Below are 22,236 nucleotides of genomic sequence, written 5' to 3' on the forward strand. Positions count from 1 at the left end.
CAGAGATTGTATAAGTTGATCGCTGGTGAGGCTTCCTGATCTGGTAACATGGGCCTTGGAAGGAAGATGCTCACAGGTTAGTTTTAGTCCTTACATACCTTGATACCTTGATACCGTCTACAGTCGAGTAAGGCTTCTTCCCGCCTGTTGTGGACTGGTCTTAGACGCCTTCTTCGTACTTCAGATGCTCCCAGTGTCGATCCAATCTCGTTTTAAACTGGTTGACTGTTTCACTGGATACTACTGTCGACGGCAGCGAATTCCAGTCACATGTAACAGTGTGCCACTCCCGACTTGGGGCTACTAAGAATTGTATGGACCGTAATATTTGACTTCAGGGTCATCAGACTTAAATGCACATGGCATGGGTTTAACAAGATTTATTAATCCCCGAGCTTGTGTTATGATCTAAAGGATCATTAACCATGACCTCAGTGCACTAACACAAAGCGATGATATAGTGTGATTTGTTAATATTGTCTTTATCATGGTACATTGTAGGTGGTGCTGTGGTGCTGTGTACAGGACTGGCGTATGTTGTCTGGGACATCGCCAAGAAGAGGAAGTCCCACACTCACACATACAGGTCACTGCTGGACCAGTACATCAGCTTTAGGGTCTTCAGTATTGTGGGCAGGTAGGGCTTGGCTTTTATCATTTGGTTGCCATTAGAACTAACTCTGATATTACATTTTCCATTGGATATTGGTTTGTTGAGCAGAATCAAAGCGATGAATTACATGTACATGTACTTTCAACTTCATTTGTTTTTGAAGAGGACTATTTTGGGAAAGATTCAGTTCCAGATGTCTTCTTACATTGTCTTACATGATTTGCACAAGATTTGTGACATATGACTTCATAGCCAACGATACAGAAAACTTGGCTTGTCCTGCAGGCATATGAGGAGAAAACTTGGTCATGACTGTGAGAATGTGTCAGCTGTGCAAGAGGAGGTTCTGCTACAGAGGCTGAGGGAACATGCAGACACAGAATACGGCAGGAAGTACAGGTTTGCAGACGTCACATCAAGGGAAGACTACAGAAGCTTGCATCCTCTCACAAGGTAGGCAGATGTTGTTGGATGGGATAAGAGAGAGTTAATGAAGTTTTGTTCTGTCATCAGAAATACCACAACACAATTTCTGGAAACTGTACAACATGCAACAAGAGCACAGAACATTGATGTTCTTGCCAAGAAAGGCACTGTTTAGACATGTTTGAACTGTTGTAACATTATATTAAGACATTGCCTTCCTGTGTAATACTTTTTGCAGGTACGAGCACTATCGAGAGTACGTAGACCGAATGATAGAAGGAGAGGAGATGGTCCTGACCGCCTTCAAGCCCATAGTGTTCGGCACCACCTCGGGGACCTCAGGAAAGTACAGCATCATTCCCATGGGCCAGAAACAGAGGGTCAACTTCTTCCTTCAAGGAGTCACTGTCGCCCTCAGCTGCATGTTGGAAGGATTCCCCGAGTCAGACAATCTCCAGAAGGACTTGAAGATTTTCCACATGCCACACTTTAGGGAATCCGCCGCTGGTATCCCTATCGGACCCAATTCCTCATCCCCGGCAAATTCTCAGGCGATGTTGAACCTGTACTCGACTCCCAAACCTGGGTTTGACATCATGTCGGAACGTGAAGCGCTGTACGTACATCTACTGTTCGCACTAAAGGACAGAAATTTGGGCATCATAGAGGCGAATTTCTCCTTCCGTGTTCACACAGCCTTGGTGATGATGGAGGCTTGTTGGCAGCAGCTTGTCACTGATATTGAGAAGGGTTGTGTGGATCCAAACCTCGACATACAAGACGGCACACGAGCTGAGCTGGACAAACTCATGAAACCGGATCCGGGCAGAGCACAGGAGCTGAGGGAAGAATTTCAGAAGGGTTTTGAAGAGATTGTGAAGCGAGTTTGGCCATTTTTAGGTTTGATCTTGGCCACCGATACAGGATCATTTGACCTGTATAGGCAGAAGCTGAAGAGCCACTACTGCAAAGGAGTCCCCATGTACTCCCCAATCTATGGTGCCACTGAAGGTATAGCAACTTTTTTGATTGAATATACTTGGAATGTTGTCCAAACCATTATGTATTGCCCAATGTAAACTAGCCTGGGTGCTATCTACTTTGTAATGGGGCTCCTTGCACTCAAAACCAAAAAAAGGGTCAGCTAATGCAAGGAGCCCCATTATAAAATGGATAGCACCCAGGCTAAACATAAACCTATTGCCTAAAAAAATATCTTGATCTGTAGGTCTTGTTGGGGTGAATATTTGGCCCAATGATGAGGAGCGGCACTATGTCCTGTGTCCACGCTCCATGGTGTATGAAGTCATCCCTGTGGACCGTTCAGATGAGGACCAACCAGACACACTGTGGTTGGAGCAAGCTCAGGTTGACTATATTTTCTAATCTCCTACTCCTCCTACTTCAGATTTCTTCTGGAGCACTAAGTTTCTTCTACTCCAGTGAAAAAGAAAATCATTGGACGTAGAATATGAGATTATGTTTGTCTACGTTCGAGCATTTTTAATGGCTAGGAAACCTAGTAGTTTTTAAGTGGGAAAATTGCTGATTTGGATGCTGATTCCATGGTCATTGATTGAGGTTTGAATGCTGCATTACTTCTTTCTACAGCTAGGGGGCGTCTATGAGCTGGTGATCACCAATGCAGGTGGCCTGTACAGATACAGGTTTGGGGATGTGGTGAAGGTGGTGGGGTTCTACCACAAGTGTCCTGTCATCCAATTCATGTACAGGTGAGGAAAAAAATCATATCAGGGTAGAAAAGATATGGAAAATTACTCTAACATATTAGCAGACACCGATCAGGAATTGCCAACTCTACCTCAACAGATCATCTTTTTGTTGTACTCTGAGCTTTGATGAGAAATTTTATTGATGCTGATGACTTGACAATTATTACATGTACCATGTTTTCCAGGCAAGGCCAGATGCTGAACGTGCGAGGAGAGAAGACATCAGAAGACATGTTCTATCAGGCTTTGAAGTCAGCTAAAACATCCTGGGCAGATGCTGACTTACATGTGGTCGACTACTGCTGTGCCGAGAGTGTCCTGGTAGAGGAAGGTACTGATGTCATAGTCAATGGCTTTCAAAGTTTCATCACAGTATTGAAATTCATGTTAATCCAGAATGTCAGCAGATTGTACTGCACCTGTGGTACTCAGTAATGTTTTGTGCTCAACACCTCGACAGAATGTCTCGTTTAAGGTCATATTCGTGTTTTTAAGGATGCCATCCTGCCTATAGTTTTCAATTGTTGTGTGAGGAAAGGTATTGTCTGCAACAGGCAAAATTCTGATGCCACGTTGACCAAACATCCAACAAATGCCATGAAAAATGGATGCTTTGGATGTTATGTGTGTGCAGCACACCTGCCTACAGCCTACTGACCAGTGTGTTCTGTTCTACAGGACAGGCGAACCCATTGCCACATTATGTGGTGTTTCTGGAGCTACAGAATGGGGTCAAAGGTCAAGAAAGGCAATATGCACAGCAGGTAAGAGTGACAACATTTTAACTATGAATTGTTAAATTCAAAGATAACACATTAGTCATTTTAAAACATACAGCTTCAAAAATGCATCATTGCTGCTGTCCTTGGTGCTAAAAATCCTTCAACCCATTTTCTTAAACTTCATGCTTGCACTCTTTTCATGTTTCTCTTTGTCCAAGTGAAATTTTTCTGTCCCTGATGGTGATCTCTGTTCCAGCTTGAGGACTGCCTGAGAAAGACGGCCTACATGTATGATCGCTGTCGGACGCAGGGCAGCATAGGCCCTCTTGTGGTGCATGTCATGCCAGAAGGTGAGAAAATATGATATGTTCACTTACATTGCAAGAAGCTGTATCCACACCACTTTTTCATTCTCCCTCAACCAAAGTTCAACTCTGTGTTCATATGTCAACATAGACATTGCCAGGGACAGTTTTTTGTATGCTGATTTCTGTGTGATAGGGGTTTATGTTAAGATTTCTGGCATTAGTACTTGTTAATTGACAGTCCATGACTCGGAACTTTTTGGAGCAACATGAATGATAAAAAGCTGTATGTTTAGAGACGGAAACTGGCAGAAATCAAGAACTGAAAGGATGATTTGCTAGATCCAATGTTCCCTAACATGAGAAGAGTGTATTTTTTGTCCAAATGTGTTTGTTTATCAACTAGTACTGCATATCTTGTTTGACTATTTTCAGGAACTGTTGTATTTCATTGCCATTGGTTTCATGCTGTGATGTGTTCTGTATTCTGTAGGTTGCTTCTCAGAGTACCGTCAGCATCTCCTGTCCAACACCATGGCGGGATCAAACCAGCTGAAGGTGCCTCGTGTCATGAGGAGAAAAACTGATGTGGACTTCATGATGGACAGGTTGAAGGAGTAGTGAGATTAATCACCACTTCCAAGGAGCTGGTGGTTAGTTCGTTAACAGATTACTAGTGATTGAAAAAATCAAAACAGTGAGAGAGGAGGCAAGGGGAGTCTATATCAGCTGCCTGTAATTACCAAGGAGGGGCAATGGATACAGGTGACCAATGGTTACAGGCGGCCTATACATACTCCCCTTTCCCCCAAGAATCTGCTTGGAAATTAGTGAAATAGGAAACCCATGGAAACTTTCATTATATTCTAATGCTCTGTCAACAGTTCAATTTTGTTTCTGGCTGTAGTTAATGTACATTTGTACCAATGTAACCAATGAAAAGTTGCACCAACTGAAAGATTTCTCTAGAAAAGTTTGTAGGTTTTCTCTGTCCTTGGTGCTGAACATAATATCAGCAGCTACCTCTGCTGCTTTCTGTATCAGGTTGTAGAAGTGAAATTGTTTGATGTCTTGAAGCTTACACTATTCCATAACTGAGGTGCAACATATTCCTTTTCCTCATACATTTAAGTGTACAACTTATAAACTAATTCATTTAAAAGATAACACCATACTTCTGTTGACAATCAACAAATCTTATATAAAGTTTATTGTATTCTCAAAATCACTCTGTCCAGTACATTTATCAATGTCAATAGCAGTTCATCAAAGTTGTTTCCAGCTCTGTGCACGCTAATATTTTAATCCAGTAGTTAGTTACAGAATATCACATATTAGTATTTGATATTTTAATTCAATGATTATAATGCCAACCCATACTTTGCATCCAAAGTTCATTTTTCTATGTCTGTAGACGATGAGATGTTGAAACAAGTGTTGGCAATGCACTGCCCAGGACTTAATCGGATTTGAATCTTTTCACACAATAAAATTTCTGTCAGGAACAGTCTGTGTAGTGACTTAAGATTTCCCGTGGAAATACATAAGATATAATACAGTAGCACAGGCACTTTCACGTGCATATTACACATCATACATCCATACAAGGCTGACAATAGGGGCTTCTTCACATCCCTGTACAATCTATTGTCACATCATTTTCTTATACATGTACATTTCTTGTCTACCTACAAAGAGAAAGAAGAGGTAGACATAAAAAAGAGAAAGCAAAGAAATTCCTCCTTTGTTGTAAAGAAACAAAATGGTTTACCAAGGAAAGTTCTAACCTATCTACCTCTTTGTTAATCAGTATTATGTACATGTTGAATAAAACACTACTGCTTCCACAAAATTATCTCATAACAGAAATGGATTTTTTAAACAGCTACACGTGTATACTGTGAACAAAAGGAATGTAAAAATTCACCACATGATAAAAGTTTTAAAGCTTTTGTGAAATCTGAGTTTCAATAGCAACTTATCTGCCATTATGTACATGGGATACTGAAACCAAGGGTGACCAAGTTTTAACATAGATTTTTCGTTGTTATTGAAAAAATACAATCTTGGAAGCAGCCAAATGATACATTGCATCCAGTCTAGTGGAGGGACACATGACACCCTTAAGCCTCCACATTGTCAGAAAACATTTACCTATTACTTGTAACATCAAAACTTGTTGCAAACTTAATTGTAACTGCTTGCCTGCATACAGGATGCCTCAATGTGCATAGCTGTTTGGGAGCAGTAACAATGAATCTTTTTTTTTGGAGGCTAGTGTATCTTACTATCAATAACTCTATCTAAAAGGTAGCATTTTCATAAGTTTGACTGCAGTTTTCTTCCCAGCATATCTGAAGCAGCAATGCAGCATTTCTGTGTTGATTTTCCAGGCAGTAATATTTCAAATTGGTACTGCTACAGAAGCTGGGTAAAAGGCACATGCAGTGACTTATCTACACAGAATACAATAATTACTGCATGTGAATGATTAGCTGTCCACTTTATCTACTGTTTCAGAATTGATATTTTTTGTACTAACATAACATAAAACAACATAAAACAGGCTGACTTCTATATTGTTTTGTGCTGCTGAAATTGCTATTCATTGTCACTAGAATAAAAAAAGAATTAAATCAGCTTAATATGATTATGAAGATACTGACAACTGCAAAATCCACACAACGTTTAGATGTTGAATACAAAATTCAAAGCTCTTCTTGTATCTGGTGAGGAGAGGACATTTCTACCTACATGTACATGGCTTTTGTCTGCAACTATCTGTGAAAGATGTCCACAATTCATGGAATGACAAAGGTGGTTCAAGGGCTAAAATCAATCTGCCAATATCTATCTTCTGTCTGTAGCAGATCTAGAAAAATAGCCGTAATATAGCCAAAACCTTTATCTAAGACTGTGTTAAGAAAACTCATTTGAGAGCATACATGTAGAATGTGACACCAGCTTGTACTTTCGATAACAAAATGTAAAATATCTAATGTTTGACTCTCACATGTAAGAGAGACCAAAAGCCAGATTGGGACTAAATCCCATAAATCCATTTATCTATCCATATGTATGATGCAAGAAATTACAGTTACTAGTAGAGAGTTAGGAGGGGATAGAAAAGTATGGAATGCAAAGAAGTAATGTATGTGCACCTGTGCTGTGGTGAACATGGACAGCTCAGAGAGAGAAGAAGAGTAGCTGGAAGTCAAAGATGTCTGAGGAGTTTGGTCAGTAATGCAGAAATGTCTATCAACAAATGAAAATAGTTGATTGATAGTTGTTTCCGTATATAATATCTGTGAGGTTATATCTCAACAAGTAAATCTTCTGACAAAATCAGGTTCACAGAATTAGACTACCTAAATAGTCAAACACAAGCATTCTCACCAATGTTTGCATACAGGCAATCAATGTACCAACCAGAGGAGATATAGTCACTGCTTAGCTATTTACAGTCCACATTTTTTACAGTCAAGACTGCAATATTGTTCATCTGTTGAAATGAAGCCTTGTCAAAATAGACTTACACTGTAACATTTAGTCTGTAGCTTCATTGAACACTACTAGTACTGTGTTATGATTCAATGTTCCAAATGTGATATCAAGACTTCATCATACTAACTACATCTTGAGTACAGTATGTAACTACGATCCTTCTGAAGTTCGGTAGCTCTCTTGCCGTGCCTCCTTGGTCTTACTGAGAGCCATGGTCCTGTCGATGTCCAGTCGTGTGTATACTGTGCTGGATGTTCGCTGGGGGAGGGGCGAGGAGCGAGGGGAAGGCTTCTTGGCTTTCTCCATGTCAGGAGAAGACGACATCTCCAGGTCCAGATACTCTACCTTGTCCTTCTTCTTGGCCTTAGCAGCCTTTGGGAGATAAAAGAATATGCATGTTATCATAATGCAGACCTTGCATCATCAACTATTCTTGGTCCAACATTTTGTTTGCATACATTTCGGTACTGTGACATTATATTTGAACATGAACAACATTAACACATACAAATAGAAAACTTAACTGACAACTGAAACTTGTATGTACACTGCCAAAAGGACATTAATACATCTGTGTAATATACACACCTCTTGTGCTGCCTTGCCTATACCCTCCATGGGATGGTAGATTTGTGGTAAAAGAGCTGAACCACTCCCAGCTTTGTGAAAATCATAGTCCTCAGAGTCTGATGAGTCTGTGTCTTCTGTGTCAGCCGAGTCCTTGGGCTGGGGAGGTTTGTAACTGTCGAAAACAACAAAACAATAAGTGTAAATTCTGACATGGTCAAAAAAAGGTAATTTCAAACATGGTAATTGTGACATTTGCAGAATGTGCTAAGCCAGATAGTGAGTGAGTGTTACATGTATGTGTAAGGATGCTCACCCGTTGGAGCCGTGTTGTGAGAAGCTCTTGGTGATGGGTGACTTGATGGGGAAGACTCCATACGTGTCCTCTTCTGTGAAGTTACTCGTGCCACTCAGGTCCAGAGGGGGAGGGATGTTTGCTTTTCCTGAAAAACGTAAAACGTTTCAGGAAATGTGGAAAAGGAATAATAAAGAACAAGAAACCTTAACTCATGATTAATAGGTTCTAAAGGCATCCAAAGCGATTTCAGGGCTGTAAAACTGGATTGATTTTTAATGCAGTATGTTAAATCAACCCTATCCCATAGCATGCTGATATCTGTGAGGCAAAAATGCTATGTTCCTGACGTAAAACAGTTGCCTGTTTCGTATTGTAGGTTCTAGCTATTTATTGGTGGTACACAAAAATAAAGGGACTCACATAGCTTGTTTTTGGTGTGTTGCAAACGTTTCAAGTATGAAATGATGACGAAAGAAAATGGTCTAAAAAATTGCAGTAAATGTCAATATCAAAGAATTTCCTGATTCTGGTTTACCTGGTCTACCATCTGCTCTTTTTGACCCTGGCTTCAGGTCCCGTCTGATTGGTGGAGGCAGGTCAGGTGGTTTCTTCTCCGAGGTCGCGGTTGCGGCCAGGGCAGGGCCGGGGGTGACCTCTAGGAGAGGGGGAGGGGAGGGGATGCCCTCCACCCCACCCATGAACATGTACAAGTCGTCCGTGTATCCCTCCGCCATGCCTTTGGGTCCAGACGCCATGGAGGTGTAGACATTATCTGGGCTAGTTTCACTGCAAAAGTACAGAAACTACTTTAAAAAAACATTTAATTTTTATGAATGATTTACAATCTGACCACAATAAATCTGATGCACTAGCTAGTTTTGTTATAATATGAAATAGAATATTTTGTTTTGTACCTTGCTTTCGTCACTGCCATGGCGATGTAGTTCTCGTCCTGTGTGACCTCAGATGTGGCTGCGTTGATGTAATGATGCTGCTTCGCCGTCCTGGGAACTGGGGGAGGGGGGTCCTCCGCCTCCGTAGGTCCCTTCAGCTTCTTGGGAAAATCATAAAAATCGTCCAGCCCAGGAGGCGGGATCGGATCACTCAGGGACACCGATTCCAAACTTTTCTTGGATAAACTCGGCGGGACCGAGTACGTGTCCTCGAAGCTAGGTGGTGGGGTGGGGGGCACGTTGGGACTCCCAGTCAGGTCCGTGATGGACTTGTTCTTGGGCGGCCGTGGTGGTGGAATGAGATCATTTGCGGAGAGGCTGGGGTAGGTGCCATTCAGAGGCCGTGAGCTCCCTGACGAAGGTTCGCCCTCCCCCATGTTGATGGGGACCTGGTAGATCTCCTGTGCGCTGGACGGCTGGGACTGCCGTCTGCCCAGGACCTCGCGGGGAGGCGGTGTGTCGTAGGTGTCGTCACGAGAAGTCAGTCTGTGGAGGGAGGGGTGGCTCTTGGAGCTGACGCGGGAGGGCGGGATGTCATAGTTCTCTTGTGACTCTCTTCTCTGTAATGCGCGCTTGCTGTTCCCAGACTCACTAAAGGAGCTGCTGTTTCTCCTTGGGGGTATATCGTAGGTTTCGTCCATGGAATTCCGGTGGCGGATGCCCGTACCTGTGGTGGGTGGTATGTTGTAGGTCTCATCATCTGGCAGCATTGATTTTAAGAAATTTTCACTCAGCGAATCTGAGAGTCTGTCCCAGTCCTCATTGTCTACAACATCATCGTCTTCAAAAGAGTTCTGCAGTCCTGACCCACTTCTATTTCTTATGGGTATCTGCTGCTGCTTCACTGAGTTCATTCTCATGTTCTTTGTCGCGGTGGGAACTTGATAGTCCTGTGCAAAGTCCATAACCCCCATACCCACGTTTGCAGACAGTGGGACGTTGTACTCTTCCCCTGTGATGGAATGTGTGGACAGCTGGGTGGCCAGTTTGCGATGCGGCACGGTGTCGTACATATCCTGCTGCGAGGACCATGACGACTGGTTAGAGAGCTGCGAGCTGACTTTCGGCGGAGGGACCACATCGTAGATGTCACCCTGCTGTGAGCCAACCGACATCTGGTTTGTCAGTCTCCGTGGTGGAACCATGTCGTACGTTTCTCCTGCATCAGTGGAAACCGATGACGCTTGTCTCGCAAGTCTCGGCGGAGGAACGAGGTCGTAATTTTCTTCCGGGTTGGAGCTGAGGGAAACTGTGGTCACTGGTCTGGGAGGCGGAACAACGCTGTAGACATCTGGGTTGTCCACACCACCATTGGACATCGCTTTGGCTGCTTTGGAGTGAGGGAGGACGTCGTATTCTGTTGGAGGCAGGGGTGGGGGCATGTCGGGGAAGCTGTCTCTCTTGCGAGATTCCGTCCTGGCAGTTCTTGGAGATTGCTTGGCCGGTGATCTGATGTCGCTGGAATACAGATTCAGTTCAAGATGTGTTTATTGACGTCTTGCAGACACTGAATTGAAATCAATGAACAAAGTTTAATGAAATTTAAATGGTTAAAATGGAAACTTAAGAATACTGCATAGTGATGTTTTACTCTTGTGGACATTAAATATATCAACACAAAATAATTTTTCGAGTGCAATTCTCCATCTTTTGCTTGTGTTCAACTTGGCAGTAACCGTATCACTGTTACCTGTTCTCAGCTTCCCCAGTGATGCACTCAGCCAGAGGGAAGTACTGTTCCCCATTGTCCACAGGCATGGCTGCCGGCTGCTTCAGGTTACGAGGGTTGGGCTTGGGTCTGGGGGAGCCTGCTGACCCGTTCTGGTGAGACAGTTTGGACATGGGAGAACCTGGGGGATAATCAGTTAGACATCTATCAGTACACTTCAGAATCATCCTCATCTTGTATCATTCTTCTAACTGAAAAGACAAGTTTTGAAGTTTCTCAATCCTTGGTTCATAAATGTGGCGATACTACCGACCTTTACCTGTCTGTGGGCTGGCCCTGCTGGCCTGGCGGGGGGAGCCGCGGGCGCTGGAGGATGACCCGGAGTGAACGCTGGCGGGAGACCCGCGGCTGATGGAGGGGGAGGAGGTGATGGGTTTGGGCGGCCGGGGGGGCGGGGCCTCCACCGAGGACTGAGAACTGGACAGGTTACTGGCATTATCTGTAAAACATGACAAATACTGGGTCAATTGTCAATGAAGGTTAGACATCCAGAGAGATAGAAAAAGTTACTCCAACATCTTTCAAAATGTTTTTGCTTGAGTGAATCTGGGTGAATCTTTTCTTTTCACAAGCTCTTTTTTGACACTGACAGTGTTGATGTACTTGCAGTACATATCTTAAGCAATAGGGGGAGCTTCAAATGCCTTTTGAAGAAAAAACTTCAATGTGCTTTTCGCTTTGCAATTTGACGAACTGTATACCATTGACATTGACACGATTGACATTGGTTTGCAGTACATGTCTTCAGCAATAGGTGGTGCTTAAAACCCTTCAGGACAAAAGACCAACATTCCAGTCAGTACTCCTGCCTGGAGCTATTTCCAACACAATCAGTCCAAGAATGCAGTTATTCAGGCAAGAATCCAGGTGACGCCAGGTGAACCCAGGAAGGTTGTCACAGAGACAGGATGAGCAAACCACAACTTCCACCAATTTTTTCCAAGTGGGTGGTCAATCAAACCTGACAGGATATAGATATAGCCCTACAATACATGTAACTCAGTAGTGTTCTAGCTACGTCTCCAACTTTCTGTCATTTGACAGAATTTTGCTGCTCATGACAGACAAAAGTTTTGCCCAATCCGTCATCTTTGACAGACCAAAAATTGTTGTCAAGAGGTGGAATGAGATGCGATTCAACTAAGTTTATTCCACCAGCAAAATTTGCCCCTTGAAATGCAGGAAATAGCATTTCAGAGGGTCAAGATTTAAAACTTTCCAGGACTCCCCCTAAGATTGTTGCATTTGGTGCTAGATATGATGTTCCATCAAACAAAATTCAGGCTGGCTAGAAGAACACTGCCCTATTCTGCCTGAATACAAACGCAGCACCATTTTGTACAGTTCCTTTGCCCTTTCTTTGCACAAACTACATCCTGGGACTTGGAGTAAACATCACTGTAAAGAGGAAGGAAGACCGCGGGGTCAGGATGTTGTGTAAACTGTTGCACTTACTGTGAAGTATGGGAGTAGAATTATTTACAGCCAGCTTTTGTGTTGTGCTGTTTGCTTCTTGTCAGACTTCCAAGGAAGTTAGACTCAAGAGTCTAAAAAAGCTAGTGTCAGCATACAATTTTCCAGTACCGTAGCAGTTCTCTGAAGTGCACATTGTACAAAATACTATATAAATTTACAGCTAGCTTTTGTGTTGTGCTGATTGATTGTTGTCAGGTTCCTAGGAAGTAAGGCTCAGTATGCAACTTTCCATAACATATGTCTGAAGTGTAGATTGTATTGAAGACCCTTTAGTTAAGCTAAGTGAGTTTTAGCCTACAGTTATCTTATATTGTAGATGCAATATTGTAGATCACAATGATTCCTAATGCACATGTATCCTGATTTGAAACTGTGATTTAAGAAATGTGAAGAACTTGTGAAGAATGCTAACATTTACACATTCCAAATCTACAGAATTAGCAACAGTGACCTTCGCTGTAGTCCACATCCATGTTTTATCAGGAGAACTTGACACAATGTAACATGCACATGCCCACACAGGCCATGGAGAATCGGTTGGTCAGGGTTAAACATTGGCACAGTGGAGGAAAAACAGGGGAGGTACAAGGTACCTTGTTCTGTTAACAAGAACAGGCAGGTCAGCAAATCTAGTTACTACAAGCAGATAATGTATGCTTATGTATACATGAGTCTTCCTTGTGTATTAAATGTTCGTCAAGCTTTATCCTCACTTACTGTATTTTTTTATCATTCTAAGATGCAATTCTAAATATTATCATTATTGCAAGACACTAATGACTAAACAGTTCTTTGTGGCAGAAATGGGGGCAAGGTACAAGGTTTAAAAGACTGTACTGAGAATTCAAGTTGACAACTTGATTTTTTTCCAAAATAGCAAAATATATAGATTTCAATATCATGCAAGGAAATCTACACCTCACAGTTAGTATTATCTAAATCTGGCAAATTTGCAATATGACCTGCTTTACTGAAAGTAAAATACTGAACAAATCATTTGTCCCACGATACACAATGCTTGTACATGTATATCCCAGCATTGAATGGAAGACAGATGTGCCCCTCTTTCCTCCCCAGTTTCACCCCAGCCTTGACTCAAGTGGCACAGTCCAATAAGGACCATGTCACTAGTGATGACATCGTGCGATAAAGCACGTACACGGTTTGGGGCCAGAGAGCTGGTTCAGCTATGGAAGAAGAAATCCTACTCCAGCAAATGCTCATTACGAAAAGAATGAATCACTGGAAAACACAGAATACTATAAATAAGAAATACAAAGAATTTCAAAGTCTATCCAGTGGCTTCACTAACAGTGTATCTCATAACCTGGATTTCTATCTTATACTTGAGGAATATTGCAGTAATTCTGTACAATTGTTGACATTAAAACAGAACAATAACAGCATAGAATAATTTTTTTCATACAGATATGAAAAGGAGAACTACAGGAATATGTAATATGGGGGTTTCCCAGCTGCCAAATGAATTAGAGATGAGACCAAGGGCTAACTGCAGAGATACATATGTGGTTAAAACTGAAGGAGGGGTCTTTGTTCTGCTATCACTAGTATCAGTAATTTGTTATTGACAAGATTCATGGTCAGCAGTGTAGACTTGTGGTGTCTACAGCACAACACGGAAATGGGAGATTATTGAGAACCATAACCAGTTTGACTAAACATGACTTTGTTGTTAGTATAGCATTACAGCAGGCTGATTGGCCTCAATTTGGCATGGTCCGACCAAACGTAAGATAGCGGATAACTGTAAACTCCAGCTGCCGCAGGCTGGTTGTCCTCAATGTGGCAGAGTAACCTTGGTATTTGGTAAACCTGCAGGCAACTTGAAACAGTGTAATAATTCAGAACCCACCTTCCATTGCCCTACAATGTTCCCAAGTCCCACAGAAGTGGTGTATAAGTATAACTCCACAGCAATGGATTTGTAGAGAGTTTGATGCGTCCGGGACCGCACCCGATTCAAGATCAAACTTAAGTGACTGAATTTGGCACTTTTAAAGGGACCGAACTTGCATCCCATGAAGTCATGCTTACTCTACTGGGACGTACAAAAAGACCCCTGGTACTACTCAGACAACCCTTTTGACAGACCTTCCTGTTAAGTTGTGGCCTTGAATATACAAATGTAGGATCAATGCCAACATAACAATAATATAAAGTCTATCTTGTAGACGATACTAGCATAGAGGTTTGATATTTCAATAACTTTGCTGTTGGGATACAGAATAATTTCTCTTGAAAAGTAGATTGTTCGTTTTGACGACAAAGCGTACCTATTTTTTCAGGTAGAATGCATGCTAACTGAGCCGTTATGTCTGACGGAAAGGCCAAAGGTCACAGCGACAGGAAACCACTTGTAATGCCATCTTCCCAGACTTGTCTGTGGCTCTGGGGGACTCCATGTAAACACAACACAAGGAGGATCTTCCCAAAAAGGAGTGTTTTACAGAAGACCAAGCCTTGAAACTGGAGGATCAGGATTGATAGAGGGGTGACAAATATCATATGGAAGATGTCAGTATTTTATTGGACTGTTCCACTTCTTTCCTAAAAGTAGGGGAGGCTCTTTGCAAGGCAACTGCAACTGATATCAGCTCTTTCATATGTCCTAGGTAACCTGACTGTACACAATGTTGGTACCACAGTGCACTTTAAGTGCCCCTGTTGATCACTTGTAAATCAACTGTACGTGAAGAGGCAAGTTCTTGAATCGTTAGTACTCAACTTTTCTTGGGCTTAACATTTCTTCTATTGACTTTAAGTTCCACTTAATTCTAAATGAACCATCCTGATTTGCGCAATTTGTCATAGTCTTTTAAGACTGACTGAGAGAGAGTTCTTGACAGGGACTGCACTCTATTTGTCAACATTGCAAAAACATGACCCTGACAGGGCCAAGGCTGGGTTCAGAGTATAGTTTACATAATCCCCCTAGGCCCTGATAACTTCTGACAGGTGATCACAGTAGGTATTTCTCTGTTCTCCAACAAGTTCTATAATACAGACACCAGGTGTTTGCCTCAGGAATCGATTGCTGACATGTTCTGATGCTTGTTGACATTGTTTCTGATCGAGTTTCGATGTATGACTGTGTTTCGATTCTTTGTTTACTTGTTTCTACACGTACTTTCGACACTCTGAGGCACAGGTGCACACAACAACAATAGTCCCCTTACTGACTTAACACACCTTGTGAATGGAACAAAAGTAAAACTGATGGAAGTAGAATGATCAAATTTCAGGAAACAATCATATTACGACTCATAATGGCATGTTTGACTTGAAGGATAATTGAATTTCATAGTTGAGTGTTATGTCTTTCAACCCTCTTTAACAAAATTGAGAAATGAGACAAGACTAGAGTCTAAGGTCCTAAAGTTTATGGAACAACTAAAATACATACTCATACAGACTGTCATAAATTCCAGGTCAAATCAGGTATTGTTAGTCTGCTGTTGGTTTTGTTATCACTTGCCTCAATATGAGTTGTGGCTCTAGCATCACCTGGTCATGACTTGTGATGGGTACTAGTTTACAATACAAGCTTACAGGAAGACTGGAATATCCTTCTCCTATTTGGATACCGAACTGGTGGGTAAAACCGAAATAAACAGAGAAGAGGCAAACAACTGGACACCTGGTAGTTGTAACTTTAGTCTTAACAGAAAGTAAGGATTCAGCAAGCTTTTCTAACATTTTCACTCCATTCTTTCAGTATTTTCATTCTTTCATTGTATATCAAAAAAATTACAGCAAAGTTACACTGGTACTGGTAGTTATGCTGTAACACAACACAGGAAAGGGCCTGGTTTCCGCCTGTGCTTTTATACCCCAGGCAAATATTCCTTTGTGACAGTATCCTTTTGAAAGTCAGAGTTATGCAGTTACTGTAATTTGGTTAAAATCACCTCACGAGGACAACACCATCTGCAAATTGGATTTGTATTGATTGTCTGCATTTTACATCATACCATGCTCAATGCACAGATGTCTGATGAAGCAGGACTAGGGCAATATTCAATTCAATGGGATGCCAAAAATAGGATCTGTATGAAATCATCATTGATACTTGAAGGGTATAAAACATATCCACATTGACGTATGTAAGGACCATAAAACAATTTGAACTCAAATAAGTTTATGGCTGATATTGTAAAGCCGTAAGGGTACAGCATTCATCTGTCATTTATTCCTTTGTCATCATTTGGGATGATATTATAAGCACATGGTTTTTCCTATTAGGCTATAATGGCTTTTGAGATGTAGATTTCCCCAAACTGCTGCACCAGTCCAGCCTTGGTAACATCTGCAGTAAGACATACGTAAGGTTTGCACATCAAAGACTGCAGTAAGACCAGCCAATCCTTAAGTCTGTCACACCGCGCTTTGGTGAAGACTTAGGAAGATCTTTCATCTTATGGCCCCTTCCAAGTTCAGGCCGGGGCATGGGAACGCTAGCCACACCATGGGCACAGGACGGACAGAATGTGTGAACGACGCTCCAAGCACCGGGCTAACGAGAGACCGTCCTTGTGTGTGTACCCGTTGTCACGGTTACGAGGGAGATTGCCCGTTTTAACGACATTGCACCAGACGTTAGATGTCTGTTTCACAAACACCATCTGCGCCCACCTGTGTCCCCCTCAGGCTTGGCAACCCACCTGGTGTCAGTAGTTGTAACCCAGATATACAGCAACGTTGGGGAGGACGCCATGATCCAGAGTTCTAGTCATTGCCCGTCTTTCCATTTTTTGACAGAATTTGCCTCTCATGACGGACAACAATTTTGCCCAATCCGTCACCTTCTGACAAACAAAATGCAGTGTGTAGAGATATGGAAGGAGATGCCATTAAACTAAGCTTACAAGCAAAATTTGCCCCTCAAAATGGAGGAAATAGGATTTTCAGAGGGTCAAGATTCAGAAATACCCCAGTGGAGCATGCACGCATGTGCTTGACATCATGTTATGTAAAAAAATTGACATGGGGAAAAGAAATTTCAGGCTGGTTAGAACACTGCCATGATCTTAGTATATGGAGAGGTGGGGCTAAACAACATAGTCATCATGAAACGTCACATATCAGTCATATGTATTGCTTTTATTTGAAGATCAAGGTGTTTCTGGCGGGAGGACTATTATGAAAATAGATAGTGAACAATTCTAGATTCTAGATCTCTATGTGGGGCAAAGGATTAGATGACTAGAGGTCATAATGTTCTTTACAAGTTTCATGCCTTTGAAACTGTTGACAGTGACTAAGATATTTGCCCTTCTAAAAGACCTTTAAATTAACCATGAGATATTTTGTCACTTCAGATGGAATTGTGCATATCATTATCTTTTCTTACTTTGTGCAGAAGACAATGTTCTGGGAGGATTGCCAAATCGGATCAAAGGTCCCTCCTTGGGGAAAAACTCTTCCAGAGTCAAGGCCAATTAAAACTTGGGCTGACAATCAGCGTGTAACACTGGCAGGCTTTAAAAAAAGGCGTTGAAAACAAGAAGAGAAGATTAAAATTCTTTAGTCCAAAGTTTGACAGGTTGAAAGGGTCTAGATGGCTTTTTCTGTGCTGGACAAACCTGATTTTGAAAGAATCGGATCTGATCTAAAAGGTTCCAACTCATCTCTGGAGCCTGGCCAGGAAACCTTTCAGAGTTGGGGTCTAAAGCCGTTTTTCTCTGTAGGAACAGAGTTCTGTATGGATCCATTTTCTCCTTAAACCTGGGTCTTTGTGTTGCACATGTGATCCTCGGGGTCTGACGCTGGTCATTAAGAGAAATGGCAAGAATCCAGTTTTGGCTGGGGATGTAAGAAACCTACGCACTACCTCCTGAGCTCCTGCAAGCTGAGGACTAAGTGCACAGCCAATTCTGCCCTAGAGAACAGTTGGCTGAGAACTCAGATCAAACAAAGCCATCCAGGCCCAATCTACAGATAAAAAGGGTCTCAGTCCTCCAGTCTAAGAAGATTATCACGTCATACTGAGGTGAAAGTCAAAGGACCACACACAGGCTAAATTAAAGGGTTTTTTTTACCGCGATTGAGTTCAGTATGATTATTCAATCAAGTCCATTATGCTTCAAAAACAAACCTTCTTATTGACATTTTCTTGCAATTGTAACTAGTCTATTGCTTGTCCTATCTGGTTTATTGTATATCATTCTCAACCTCTCCAGGGTTAGACGTGCTTGCATGTAACTGTCATTGAAAAATTTCTGCACCCCTAGGCTACTGTCTGAGTGGTACATCCCTCGTTCCAACAAAATGAAAGCTGGCAGTCATGACAGATAGCAGGTAAAAATCAGATAATGGTCTTCTTAACAACAGTCACTTAAGGTGTCTCTAGAGTGTCTTAGATATTACCAGTACACAGCGATGTCTTTACTCAGGCCTCAAGGAACTACTTAATTCATTGTCACTAATATTTCAACTTGTCATTTTTCAAGTCAACTCCCAGCAATAGAAGAACAAAAAGATGGGAATTGTCTTGGTAAACAACACATTTATTACTGCCACAAGATAACAGCAATTTCATTCCTTTACTCTTATACTTTTAAGACAGGTACAAAGTTGATGACTAAGCAACTTAGTCATAGTGAACCACACGACTCTTACACTCTGAGAGATTTGGGAGTACATGTATATAGATTTAGTACTGATGGATGTAGTAGTACTGAACCAGAAAAAGATGACTCATCAGAAGGTTTTTGCTCCTTATAAGCCTGCCAAGCTCATTTTGGAGTATATGAGACAGCCATATAGCAAAGAGGCAGACCTTGGATTGTTTTTCATTTAAAAAGCTAGAGACTACATGCAAGGTCTGAATATAAAACTTTCTTCATATAATCTTTTTATATACATGTAGTGCCTGAACTTTATACATGTATATGCGAACTTTCCTCCTTCAAAAAAAATAAAGAAGTGGAACAGCATACTGCCATAACAGGATTCAATACTTCAATCTCAATAATTCAGCACATCAGTCAGTGTCTAACTCTGAGACAGTCTGACTGCTCCTGAATACCCAGAGAAGCTGATGACTTTACTGCCTCTTCTCAGAATCCAGCTGGATTTTAAATTCATGAAACAGAAATCTCTTCCCTACTTCCAGGAAGCAGAACTTCACTTTCAAAAAACAGGTTTCTGATATAACTTTATATCCCTGTTTCCTGTTTTCCTGTTTTCTATCTGACAGGGGTATGAAACAGGAAAATTGGTTCTATGGAAACTCACTCTCACTTCGTCACTGTTTGATGTTTGGCTACAAGTCTAGCTCAGGAGCTGAATGTCAGCTGTGGAACAAGATGTTACAGTAGAACTCTGTACCTAAACAAATTTTAAGTAGTTCAAGTACAAGTACACAGGTTAAGCTGGACCTGTATCTGTACCTAAACAAGTTTGAGTAAGTTATTCATGTAAAGAACTGTTTTTCTTGATGGTAAATTGTTCTTACTAATAAACATGTAACATGTATGTTGGATGTTTGTATTGAGATAAGATTATTTTCAAGGTAAAGGAATATTCAAGTTGAAATTGGCAAAGCATCTTGTGTATTACAAGAATAGTTAAGCACTGGTTGCCTTACTTTAGAGTGTTTTACTTCTACATGTCCATGGTGAAGTCAGTGCCAGTGTGACCTTTTTACACCCAGCTGGGAGTCAGAGAAACCTGGGATTTCCTGTGTAGAGAGCTAACCAGGCAGAACAGATGAAAATCCTGCCAGAAATAGAATAAATCTTCGCAGGATGGGCGAAGACAAGAACTACAGAGGAAGTGCACTGTTGGTGCTCTATTTATAGACAAGTCTATGAAGAATTCATTAGCGTTAGGTCTTGTTTATAAAACAGATAGTGTGAGGTCAGCCATGAAGACAGTGGAGCTGGTGACTTTGGGGGATGAACAGGATGGGTAGAGTGGGAGAGAAAAATGTCAGTGGAATTTTTTTTCAGTTTAACCTTTAACAAAACATTACAAATAAGCTCCAGTGTTAGTTAAATGTTTCCCATGATCTGCCTGAGAGATGATACTCTTGGAGACTCCCCCAACAGTGAAGGAATGTCCTTTTCATCTCTTAATTCAGTGGTTTGATTAAAAGTTCAAAATTCATTAGTCAAATATTAACCCACCTTTTGTATTGACTTCATTGCTCCTATCGTAGCATTTGGGGCTATCGTAGGATGCCTAGACCTGTTTTATTGTTATTTTTTCCCCCTCTCGCTTCATATATTTTCTGAAAAAAATCTGAGAACCAACAATTAAATTGGTGTGGCCTGATTAGCAGAATATACGGACCCATGAGCTCGCAGTCCATCAAATCCTCCCACACCAGATTAGCCAGTCCCATTGTCACTACCCTGATAATCCCTGGGTGTTCCACATGGTGGCACAATGGCACCCCTGGGTAGATACATGTACATGTATGTACAACTCAGGAAGATGGGGAAAATATGGACAGCTTATTTTTCTCATGGCCAGGAGGTGGAGTTAGCATATGGATGATAAATCTGTCAACTACCATATACCATATTAAATTCTTAAAGTACTGTTTGATTCACAGACTAGTAAAAGTTTTACTTTTTCACATCATTTTGAATTTGGTATTTCTTTTACCTTAAAATTTTTCATTCTTACAGGTATGTTTGATTCTACCATCTTCATTTTTATTTTATTTTCGAAGCTAAGAATTACAACATTTGGCAAACACTGGCAGCATGTGATCTCCCTGGGATCTATGAATATTGCAACCTTCTCACATACAGCTTTTCTGATAAACACCCACTTGTACGTTGATTACCATGACAATATTCTTGTCCTTCAGGCTAGTGAGGACCTACAATTGTTAATGTCATTGAAATAAATAAAAGGAAAGAAAGACAACTTCCTTCATCAACCAGAGAGTATGAACTTCCTGTTTTGAGTTCCTTGGTTGTAAGGCCTGCTGGCTGGAATCTACCATTGTGTTTGCTGGCACAATAGAGCAGAAGTGTGGAGTTCGGTATGAGTCATTGATTGTTTTTCATTACTGTTCAGGGGCACTGGAGGGGAAAGTCCCAGGACAGGTCCTGAACAAAATACTTTCTGTTTTCCTGGGTCACTGTCCTGGTAACCTGGAGTGGGCGGACAACTGGCCAATTTTCTGCTACAGGAAAGAAAGAAGCACACATCATCAGGATTTCTACAGATTCTTACTCAGGCTGAGCTAATGTAGTTCCCAGATCCAAGGATTTATTTACTATCTTTACCAAGGAGGTTATGTTTCTGGTAGCGTATGATTATATGTGTATTGGTATATGTATACACTCGAGAAGTTGATATGGATGAATTGTCATGAAACTTGGTAGGTGGGTAGGTCCTTGATGAGACCTCAAAATGATTAGATTTTGGGCACCCTGGTGGCTTGTTTTGGTACTGCAGCAGAAATTCCAGTTTTGATACCATATGATCTAGACATGCTAGTGCAGTCACGGATATCTATTGATCTGCATACATCTTTCCGTATATTCTATACACAGCCTTTGTCAGCATGCACAACATATGGTCCACAATGAACATTTCATTCTACTTGTTGATGCATTTATCTGAGCTAAGTGCACTTGCAACAAAAACAGTGTTATAGTGCTGCAAATATTTATATGTAACGTATATACACATGCTGTAAAATGAAAGCTCCTTTCACTCAATAAGGCCACACCAATTTAATTTGTTGGTTCTCGGATTCGCCTCTTCGTTTTTTTCTGATTTGCAAAAAAAAAAAAAATTTGATTCTGGTCCTGAATCAACTGAAATGCTCATGTTTTGTCCCCAACAGTTGAGGAAAGTCCTTTTCTTCCTAGTTGTTACAGTTTTCCCATCTATCATTGCAGTGGTTTGATTAAAAGTTCAAAAT

At 41.4% G+C, this 22,236-nt stretch overlaps 2 protein-coding genes across 2 annotated transcripts in view; one reads left to right on the forward strand and one right to left on the reverse strand.

Annotated features, from left to right (window-relative positions):
* LOC109467950 (GH3 domain-containing protein-like) lies at positions 1–6,670 on the forward strand. Its single transcript, XM_019766125.1, has 10 exons — positions 1–76; positions 502–637; positions 899–1,066; positions 1,278–2,050; positions 2,268–2,407; positions 2,651–2,772; positions 2,958–3,103; positions 3,451–3,536; positions 3,751–3,844; positions 4,293–6,670. The coding sequence occupies exons 1-10, from the start codon at positions 49–51 to the stop codon at positions 4,418–4,420; spliced, it is 1,821 nt and encodes a 606-aa protein (XP_019621684.1). The 5' UTR covers positions 1–48; the 3' UTR covers positions 4,421–6,670.
* The window catches only part of LOC109467768 (GRB2-associated-binding protein 1-like), a 26,469-nt gene continuing 9,145 nt past the window's right edge, over positions 4,913–22,236 (reverse strand). The window contains exons 3-9 of the mRNA XM_019765820.1: positions 11,110–11,289; positions 10,812–10,971; positions 9,083–10,579; positions 8,704–8,954; positions 8,187–8,313; positions 7,892–8,045; positions 4,913–7,675 (exon numbers count right to left, since the gene is read on the reverse strand). Of these exons, the coding sequence (XP_019621379.1) occupies positions 7,454–7,675; positions 7,892–8,045; positions 8,187–8,313; positions 8,704–8,954; positions 9,083–10,579; positions 10,812–10,971; positions 11,110–11,289 (2,591 nt within the window). The 3' untranslated portion in view covers positions 4,913–7,453. The remainder of the gene's footprint in view (positions 7,676–7,891; positions 8,046–8,186; positions 8,314–8,703; positions 8,955–9,082; positions 10,580–10,811; positions 10,972–11,109; positions 11,290–22,236) is intronic.

The sequence above is a fragment of the Branchiostoma belcheri genome, unplaced genomic scaffold, assembly GCF_001625305.1.
Source record: "Branchiostoma belcheri isolate BF01 breed outbred unplaced genomic scaffold, Haploidv18h27 scaffold19, whole genome shotgun sequence".
Classification (NCBI taxonomy): Eukaryota; Metazoa; Chordata; class Leptocardii; order Amphioxiformes; family Branchiostomatidae; genus Branchiostoma; species Branchiostoma belcheri.

Excerpts from the sequence above, each read along its gene's own strand:
- LOC109467950 (XM_019766125.1), top strand. The coding sequence starts at position 49 with ATGGGCCTTGGAAGGAAGATGCTCACAG. Across the intron at positions 2,051-2,267 it reads AATCTATGGTGCCACTGAAG|GTCTTGTTGGGGTGAATATT; the intron begins GTATAGCAACTT and ends CTTGATCTGTAG. Across the intron at positions 2,773-2,957 it reads GTCATCCAATTCATGTACAG|GCAAGGCCAGATGCTGAACG; the intron begins GTGAGGAAAAAA and ends CATGTTTTCCAG.